This window comes from Felis catus, chromosome D2, assembly GCF_018350175.1.
Source record: "Felis catus isolate Fca126 chromosome D2, F.catus_Fca126_mat1.0, whole genome shotgun sequence".
Lineage (NCBI taxonomy): Eukaryota > Metazoa > Chordata > Mammalia > Carnivora > Felidae > Felis > Felis catus.
This window is the reverse complement of record NC_058378.1, coordinates 55,432,671-55,442,583: the sequence shown is the minus strand read 5'-3', so window position 1 is coordinate 55,442,583 and position 9,913 is coordinate 55,432,671. Positions and strand designations below refer to the sequence as shown.

The 9,913-nt window shown below is 50.7% G+C and overlaps 1 protein-coding gene across 2 annotated transcripts in view; it reads left to right on the top strand.

Moving 5' to 3' along the window:
- BLNK (B cell linker) overlaps positions 1-9,913 on the top strand; it is a 76,411-nt gene that overhangs the window by 35,045 nt on the left and 31,453 nt on the right. Inside the window, exons 4-6 of one of the 2 annotated variants that reach the window (XM_006938046.5) lie at positions 2,513-2,553; positions 6,245-6,310; positions 6,510-6,666. In XM_006938046.5, the coding sequence (XP_006938108.1) occupies positions 2,513-2,553; positions 6,245-6,310; positions 6,510-6,666 (264 nt within the window). The remainder of the gene's footprint in view (positions 1-2,512; positions 2,554-6,244; positions 6,311-6,509; positions 6,667-9,913) is intronic. The other variant, XM_006938047.5, reaches the window with a different exon arrangement.

Here is a 9,913-nt window from a genome sequence, read left to right as displayed (position 1 = left end):
TGAGAGAAGTCCAGAGAGGGACAGGAGATGAAGGCATTTGATGTGTTGACACAGAGCCTTGACTTCACTCCATAGGGAGCTTCTGATGATTCTTGAGGAAAGGAGCAGGATAATTCAAACTGTATTTTAAGAAAATGACTAGAAACAGAATGAAGTATGTGTGGGAGAGGAAAGATAATGGGGACAGGGGAAGGAGTTAGCTCCTGCGAGTACTTTGAGCAGTGTCTGACCACAAAGTGGACCCTGGGTCCCTGAGAAAAGGTTCGGCAGGCACGGCTGATCAAGGCCGGGAAGTGTGATTTATAACATCAATTTATAAATGTTTCTATTTTAAAGGTCGAAACAAAAACATTGTGGCCCCTTAAGTGCTGATCTTCAATTATCCCCAAACTTAAGGTATTAGAAACCTATTCCCGCTCAGTGCCAGGTATTGGGAAGAGGACTTAGCCATCTATTCTTCTGGAGTTTCTTGGAAAACCCCAGTGGTTGCAGTATGCTCTAATTTGGTATACATGAGGCCAAATCATAATTTAATAGATTTTTTTTTCTGTTAATGTCAAAGTTTGACCCATTATTTGGCTCCTAGAAGAAAGCTCTGTCTTAGCGCCTATCACGTTTTTCCCATGAGAGGGCGCTGTTGCTGCCACAGTTTAAAATCCGGCCACTCTGATCTAAACACCTCCTTCAGGCCCCCATTTTTTTTTTCAATATATGAAATTTATTGTCAAATTGGTTTCCATACAACACCAGTGCTCATCCCAAAAGGTGCCCTCCTCAATACCCATCACCCACCCTCCCCTCCCTCCCACCCCCCATCAACCCTCAGTTTGTTCTCAGTTTTTAACAGTCTCTTATGCTTTGGCTGTCTCCCACTCTAACCTCTTTTTTTTTTTTTCCTTCCCCTCCCCCATGGGTTTCTGTTAAGTTTCTCAAGATCCACATAAGAGTGAAACCACATGGTATCTGTCTTTCTCTGTATGGCTTATTTCACTTAGCATCACACTCTCCAGTTCCATCCATGTTGCTACAAAAGGCCATATTTCATTCTCTCTCATTGCCACGTAGTATTCCATTGTGTATATAAACCACAATTTCTTTATCCATTCATCAGTTGATGGACACTTAGGCTCTTTCCACAATTTGGCTATTGTTGAGAGTGCTGCTATAAACATTGGGGTACAAGTGCCCCTATGCATCAGTACTCCTGTATCCCTTGGGTAAATTCCTAGCAGTGCTATTGCTGGGTCATAGGGTGGGTCTATTTTTAATTTTCTGAGGAACCTCCACACTGCTTTCCAGAGCGCAGGCCCCCATTTTTAATGTGCAATTCTTTTCCTTGTGCCTCTTTGGAGTCTACCCGGATCTGGAGTCAGTAGCCTGCCATAGCAGGGGCTAGAAATGGCAAGAAAAGTTTCTAGAGAGGCTCTGGGGGATTCAGGGACCATTCACTGGGCCCTCTAGCCATGACTGCTCAATGGGATGCCTCTATGGGATAGTCGCTGGAGCCACACTGCCCTCTGGACCTGTGCCTGGTTGATGTGTACACAGCTGAGTAAATTGTATTTAACCTCTAATGTCAGCGTATGTGATGGGATGGATGCTAAGCTTCTCATTCTCTAAATGTGTTTTGGAGTAAAGGGGGTCAAATATTCTCCTTGGCTGCCATAATTCAGATCAATTTTATTCTTCAAGATCCTCAGCTACTTGAGACCTGTTATATCCATTTTTACACTGCCTGCAGAGCCGAGGACAGGGCTTGAACCCTGGAGCTCAAAGACAGTGAGGCAGTGTGACATTGGAGTTCCGAGCATGCACTTGGAAGTCTACCTACAGGGTTCAACTCCTGGCTCTATTATTTACTATCTGACTTGGGCAAATGGCTTATTTTCTCTAGGCCTCAGTTTCCTCGTAAGGTTTTGAGGGAGCTAATTGAGTGCAAAACTCTGATGATATTGCTCAGCGTGTAGGAAAGCACCGGGTAAATGCTTTTCAATAAGAAAGTCAAAGTTAGAGCTACAGCAGAGAATCACAGAAGTGATCCCGTAGATCTTAAAACTGAGGCCCAGAGATGTTAACTGTCTTGCCTGCCCTCCAACTAGTTAAGAACAGAGCCTGCATGAGAGTTTTGGTCTATCTGACTCCCTGTCCAGTGCTCTTCCTACTATACCATCCATGTATCGATTCAAAGGAATCCTTAGAAGCAGCATGGTACGGATTGCAGGTGCCTCCCGGATCGTTCTAAAGTCCCAAAAGTGTTCCTTAACAAAAACGGACATGGTTCAGATGAACTGTTTCTCTGCTCGGTGGAACGTCCCTTTATGCTTTGAGAACTGATTTTTTCAAAAAAGAGGAGTCGAAAGTGGATGAACACGAGGTATGTGTAATAACCATTCAAGGCCAAGGAAACAGGACCAGGAAGCCCAGGGGCAAGGAAGGTGGGCGCAGGGAGCTTGGGGACAGGGTGGAGCTGAGATTGACGCTTGTGCTTTCTGCTTCCCACATGCCACTGCAGAGGACCTTGCTGACGAAGAGGAGCAGTGGTCAGATGACTTTGTAAGTATTTGCTCCTGGGATCAGAAGATCATCCTTTCCGCCAGGGTCCGTGGGAGGCCTTTTGAAGGGCTTGTTTCTGAATTACATGCTCATAGTCAGCTGCACATCCCAGCAGGGAGATGGCTGGGCTGGAAAGGCCACCTACAGACAAGGCAGCAAGAACCTCATGATGGCTGACTTGACCTAGTACCCCCATGTGCCAGGCTGAGTGCTTCATCGGCATTACCTCATGTGAGCCTCCCCACAGCCCTGTGTGCAGGCATTCTTATCCCTGTCTTCAGTGCTGGTATTCAGAGTACTAACCAGCACAGCCAAAACACATGTTAGAATGTTTTTTAAATATTTCCATATCAGTTGACAAATGCCTCTGCCCTGAATTCCTCAGTGTCCCATCGCTGTCTGGGCCTTATCCAGGAGCCAAACATCAAAAACCAACATCAAAGAGTGAATGCCTGGCGCATCAGGGGGCCTCTGGGACACTCTTTAGGGCGAAGTCGGGATCTGAGCCATGCTAGTTGTCAAACATTGTGAATATCAGCCCTGCTCATTCTATAGGTAAAGAAACCAAGGCATGGAGAGTTTAAGTAACTTGCAGTTCCAAAATTCCAACCCAAGCCCTCAGGTCTCAAAAGCTGGCTTTTAAACTCTAAGGTGCTTGCAGTGACCAAGAGGACAGTAGCAGATGCTGGGGGCCACAGACTGAGCAAGGGACCTGGCCGTGATGATACGGAAGGTGATGTGTCAGAATTAACTGTCAACCTCTCCAAGGTGGCTCTGTAGCCCACAGGGCCCCAGTGCTCACTGCTCTCTTGGGTGAAGCCTTGTAGGGACAAGACAGCCTAAAAACTTTTTTGTAACAATTATTCCTCATTTGTATCGAATTCATCCAGAATGTTAGCCTGCTCCACTCTACGTGTGTTTTATCTGGACAGGATCCAAGAGGGCCTCCACACAACCACACACCCCCTTTTACAGATAAGGAAACCAAGGCTAAGAGAATGAAAAGGACTTGCACACGGAAATTCAGTTACTCAGTGGCCAGTGTAATGAGAGCCCAGGACTTCAATCCAGTGCCCAGAACTGAGTCTGAGCCCAGCTCCATCCACACTGTGTACACCACCTGGAGTATATTCAACGTATTATGAGACAGGAGTATATCCCTTCTCAACTGCAGAGCGAAGATTTGTAAAAAAGAGGGGATGACGGGTTCTCTGCAGGTCAGCGGGGCGTGCAGTTCCTCCCGGCCCCGCAGCCGCTGGTCCTTCCGAAGCGCTGCAGCTGCGCCCCCTGCTGGCCGCACGGGCCCAGCCACGTCTGAAGCAAAGTTGAGAGCTGGTCCACAACCACAGGGAAATCAAGAAAATGGAGCTCGCAGGCTGGAGAAAAAGAGCACATGGTAGGGACTTAGAAAATACAAATAGAGTCAGCCTGGAGAGGAGAGCGTGACTTGTGTCCCAAAGCCAAACAACCAAAAAATTAAGATACCTGCTGTAATAAAGATTGAGTAAACATTCACTCCCAATTATTTTGACCTTATTGGATTCCCATTGTACACAGAATGAAATCCAGGCTTGTAGCCTCCAGGCCAGATGAAATCCAGCCCCTGCGGACCTGTCCGGCCTTCCTTGCACCACCCCCCCCAGCAGGGCCTTGTCCATTACGGCCCAGATGCACAGATCTGCCCTTAGTCTCACAGCAGGTCAAGGTCATGCCTGCTCGGCAATTTGACTCACGGACCTTGGGCAGGCGAAGGAAGAGGGAGGAGAGGAGAAACCAAAGGGCGTCCCCATTCTCCCTCATTTGCTCTGCTCCTTCTTGTCCTTCAGGCTTGGCTTAAACGTCTCCTTCTCAGGAAGGCCTTTCCTGCAGCCGAGGTAGAACCCCTCCTCCCATTGCTCTTGAGGTGGCAGCCCAGTCCTCATGGGCGTTACAGTCTGATGGGCAGCCCCGTGTCAGCGTTGGCCTGCCAAGAGCAGCTGAGGCAGAGGCGCCCCTCCTCAACCTCCTCTGCCTCTTCGGCCAGCCTGGTCCTCTCAGTCAGGCTGCTCTGCCCAAGGGGCTGTGAAGACCCCCGTGTCCTTCCCAGGAGGCACACTGCTCCCCAGCCTCCAAGTGATCAAGTCTAGGGAAGCCCGGTGCCTGCTCCGATGAAAACTGAGACAAAGTGGGCCGCCTGAACTGTCTCCCCCTCCCAGGCACAGGCGTCTGGGCGCCTACTGATTCTTTCACTTTCCAGATGGTTATGAAGCACCCGTTTCTCAGCGCGTTCACTGCTGTCTCCCTGGGATGCTGCAGCCACAGAGACGGGCCTTTTGGTTGCCCAGGATGAGGAGGGGCCCCGACGACTTCAGGCTGGCTAGATGAGACTTTCAGAGCCGGGTTCTTGCCTCGGGCTGCTTTTCTGCTCTCACTCCACCTTCCAGGCGGCCTGTTTGAGAACAGTCACTGCTTCTTCAGAGCACAGAACAGCCCCAAATTATTCAACTCCTCATGCCTCAGTTTCTCTCATATGATACTGGTAAAGGGTAACTGAGGTATGCAGTACATAGAAATGTTAAAATAATCGTTATCATTCCCATTATTCTATTCACCTTAATTTCATATTCACGGTCAGGAAGGATTATTGAGCCTCGCTGTCTGCTGTTACTGAAACAGGGGTCTGGGAAAATCCCCCTACAAGACTTCTCTTACCTCCCCGCTCCCTGTCCCTTCCTGACTCTTCTGCTTTAGGACAAGGACAAGGACCCTCCTTGAGCTCCTCCTTCCTTCTATTCTCTCCCAATTCTCCTCCACCACCTTGGGAAAAGTTCCCTTTTCAGCCGCCTTTCTCTCTCCCTCTCCTGCTATTCACCCTCTCCCTCTCCTGTCCTCTCCTCCATGTCCCTACAGACTCAGGAGGAAAGCGGTCCTCACTCACTCGCTCATCCATTCGCTGCAAACATGCTGCGCTCCTGTCCTGTGCTGGTCCCTGCCACAGGCCCCGAGGAGACAGCAATGAAGGAACCACTGTGTTTGTGTCACACTGTACCTGCGTCGGTGTTGTGCGATTGCAGGTGGAAGGAGACAGGCCGAAAGGCAGGTGCATCGTGCATTCATTGGAAGCTCATGTACGAATCACGCAGTGTGTCAGGCGGTGTGGACAGAAGACCTCTTAAGTCCTGGATCAGATATTTCCTGCACGGGAATATGCATATGGGTGTAGTATGCCTAAGCGATCTCTGAACGAAATGCACAAGAAACTAGGAACTGCACCTCTGGGGAGAAGAACTGAGAGCCTGGGAAGGAGACTTGACATCCTTTTGAACTATTGCTGTGCGAATGTATTTCCCATACATATTGAATATTCAATATTCGATCATTTCAGTGAAGACTTAACTAAAATTTATCTTTAAAACAAGAAAAACAAAAAGAAAGAGAATGGACTCCGGGTCAGGTCGAAGCCTAGCCCCTGCAGCTTATCAGCTCTATTAAAACACACACACACACACACATACACACACACACACACACACACACCTCATCTCCTCAAAGGTATCTGTATATTCTATGCAAACCTTTACCCTTTCATATTAATCTTTTTCCTCAACCGTCAGCATTCATGATAAACAAAACCTATTGGTTATTCTATTTTATTGCGTCCTTTTTCTGTCTTCTAAAAATGTATTTTATCTCCGACTGTTCTTCTTTGCAGACACACAGAGTTTCAGCCACCCTTCCTGTTAAATGGTCCACATGCTCCCCCAGGATAGTGGTTCAGGTGATAAATTCTGGAGGCAGAAAGGCCCGGCCTCAACCCCAGCTTTGCCTCTGATGGCTGCCCAACCTTGCTTAGCCAACCCTTCCAAGCCTCGCTCTCTGGTCCCTACGCTGGGGGAGCAGCTCCCGCCTCCTAACGCCAGAGCTGTCGCGATGGCTGAGCACAGACAGGGCACTGAGCATTCTGTGTGCATTTGCAGGACAGCGACTATGAACACCCGGACGAGCACTCGGACTCGGAGATGTACGTGCTCCCCGCGGAAGAGACTGGGGACGACAGTTACGAGCCGCCGCCCGCCGAGCAGGAGACGAGAACCGTTCACCCAGCCCTGCCCTTCACCAGGGGCGACTATATAGGTGAGGCAGCCCCCCCACCCCCGACCCTGGGCGCCCAGCCTGCCAGGCATGGGGGAGGGGGGTCGAGCCGGGCTGGCAGGACGCTGAGTGCCTCCCACCCTGGCCACCCCCACGTGGGTCATCTGCTCACTCACAAGCCAGGGAGCCCCAGATGGAACGCTTGCCTGGGGGAGGGGGATCGCTATCCCTTCCCAAGTTTCCAAGGGTAAAAACGGGTAAAAGACAAAAGGCGCATGCCCTGACGGTTGCCCCCGCCCCACCCCAGCCCAACTCCAGATAATCCCATGAGAAATCAGCCCTGAGGTTAGTACCTGCTTCTTTTGGGGTTTCCCGCACACAAGGTTCTGGTATTTCTTTTGAGACATCCGTGCAGAACGAGGATGATCTTCAGGGATCCCAGTATCTGCCAATGGCCCCGTTCCTTCATGCCCAGCCCTACGCAGGCAGCCCACACTCTGAGTCTAGACTGTGGGTTTTCAGCAGGGAGTGGAGGTGGGTGAGGAGCTCTAAGTGTGGAATCAGCGGTAGGTTAAATGGGCACAGCTCAGGTGTCACCTCCAGACCTGAGTGTGACTCTTAATGTCCCCCAGGAAGAAGCCTGGGTTGCAGGCGTCTAAGTTCAGCAGAGGCGTGGAGGGGAGTGTGTCTGTGATGATCACGGTGACGCCAGCATTTGTACAGAAAGCCCTTACGTGTAGAGGACTCTGTGTCCATTATCACTACCGTTAACTGCCTCCTCACGGGGCACTGAGCATGGACCCTTGCTTCATGCCACAACTCACCTGTTGAGCACCTACTGTGTGCCACAGCTACGTTGAGCCCGGAGTTTTCAACAGCAAGCAAGACAGACATACTCCCAGAGTGTTTGTAGCTCACAGCGTCGTGCTTCACAGTCGTGGCCTACTTCACCCTCTCGAGAAGCTTACGGAAGAGGCATCCATCCTCACTTTAAGAAGGAGGAAAGTGAGGTTCGGAGGAGTGAACCGCTTTGGGGAGTGGCAGAGCTGGGACGCACGCTGGGCTTCTCAGCCCCCAAAGCCCTGGCTCACCAGATTTGTGACCTTGTTCAAGCAACAGGACCCTGGGAAGGAAGGGGCTGCATCAGTCCCATTTTATAGGCCAGCAAACTGCAATTAAGGGGAGGGGGCGCAGTGGCTCATTCGCGGCCACGCTCTTCAAAGCCTGTCTTGTGTATTTTGCTACTTTTGATGGGCTTAGATCTTACATTAAGAAATCCCAGTAAACTCTAAGAGCTGCAAATAAAACTAGAAAACCTGACAGAGTTATGGGCACAGCAAAGTGGCTGACCCGGAGCCCCAGCCCGACCACAACACCCAGAGGGAGCCTTCCAAGGAGACATCCAATGTGAAGCGATCGGCACACCTTGGACAGGGCAGGAGCTGGCACCGGGGGGAGAGCAGGGGGTGGGCCTGGCGGCCGGGTGGTGGGGGCGGGGGGCAGCCTTCATGAAGTTAAGGGTCGGACAGAAGCCAGTGTGAGTGCCTGGGCTGCTCCCAGGATGGGGTTGTTATGCCCAGAATTCGTGATCCCCAAAGACCACTAGGGAACCGAGTCCGATGCAAAAGCAAAGAGCCTTTATGCGAGCTAGCTCGAGCTCAATCCCCTACCTGCACCGAAGCAGCAGTGAGATACCAGGGAAAGAAAGCGAGTTTCAAAAGGACAAAGGTTTTATAGGGTCTAGGGGCAGCCGATTGGCTGGGGAAGGGGCGTGGCCTCGGCCGATTGGCTGGGGAAGGGTCAGAGTCCTGTTAGGCCGGTGAGGGAGGGTTTACTCAAGGGGAGGAGGTGTGGTCAAGGTGAAGGACACAGAACAAGATGGAGTCGGCTGGCGTAGGCCCGCCCTTTCAGGGTCATGCCAGGTTCCTCCCGTGCTAAGCTTTCCCTACAGCGTATCAGTCTGCAACGTGCTCAGATTCCACTGAGCAGACTCCCTGTGGCCTCACGCCTCGGCCATGTCACGTCGCCATATTGGTCCTCTGGATTAGGCACCCACTCTGCCAGGCACTGCTCCCACAGCTTGCACTGCTTTCTTCCCAGTCCCTACAGTGGCCCTCTCGGGTGGATGTTATGATCCTCACTTTCCAAATGAGGAATGTGGGGGCGCCTGGGTGGCTCAGTCTTCTAAGCCTCTGACTCTTGATCTGGGCTCAGCTCATGATCTCCAGGTTTGTGAGATCGAGTCCCACATCAGGCTCTGCACTGATGGCATGGAACCTGCTTGGGATTCTCTCCCCCTCTTTCTCTGCCCCCATTCTCAAAATAAATAAATAAAATGTTTAAAACAAAACAAAACAAATGAGGAATGTGAGTCCCAGAGAGGCTGGATGATGAATAACTAGCCCAAACAGAGCTCAGCCAGTGAGGGGCAGAGCAGAGGACCCAACTCAGGGCCATTTGGCTTTGGGGCTTGTGTTCCTTCCCTGACATATGCCGAGGACAGTTCCCGACAAGGGGTAACTCAGGGGCCCTCCATGATTGAAGGGAAATCATTGAGAGGAAGAATGTGTGCATTCACTCAGATGAGTAGCTGCAACCCTGAATCCACCTCAGAATAACCTGAGAGAGGGGCGCCTGGGTGGTTCAGTCAGTTAAGCGTCCGACTTCGACTCAGGTCACGATCTCCCACTTTGTGATTTGGAGCCCCACATTGGGGTCTATGCTGACAGCTCAGAGGCTGGAGCCTGCTTCGGATTCTGTGTCCCCCCGTCTCTGTGCCTCTCCTCCGTTCACTCTCTCTCTGTCTCTCGACAGAAAAAAAAAAATTGTTAAACAATAATAATAATAAAAAAAATAACCTGGGAGACTTGAAAGTATTAACACCAAGACCTTCCTCACAAGTTCTTCCCAGTATGTCTGGGGTGGGACCTGGGCCTTAACATTTTCTTAAAATTCCCCAGGTGGTTCTTCTATGTAAGGAGGATTGAGAGTCACTGCCCTTAAGGGTTCATAGAGCAAAGTGAACCTTCGAGGAGCACACCCCTCTCGGGCCTCCCTGCTGCCAAGGTCAGCCATCCACTCTGTCTGGCAAAGTGCAGGGCCATAGGCTCTTCTGAGTCCTGTAGCCGTCATTCTTGTGGGAGAGTGTAATGTAAGGAACAGGCAATTGAAAATTTTTGCCTAACATGTCATTTTACGCTTTTAAGGACTGCCTGGAATAATTGTTTGTGACTACATAGATGTGGATGGTTTTATACTTGGGTGCAGGGAATGGTCCAGAGCCCCCCTC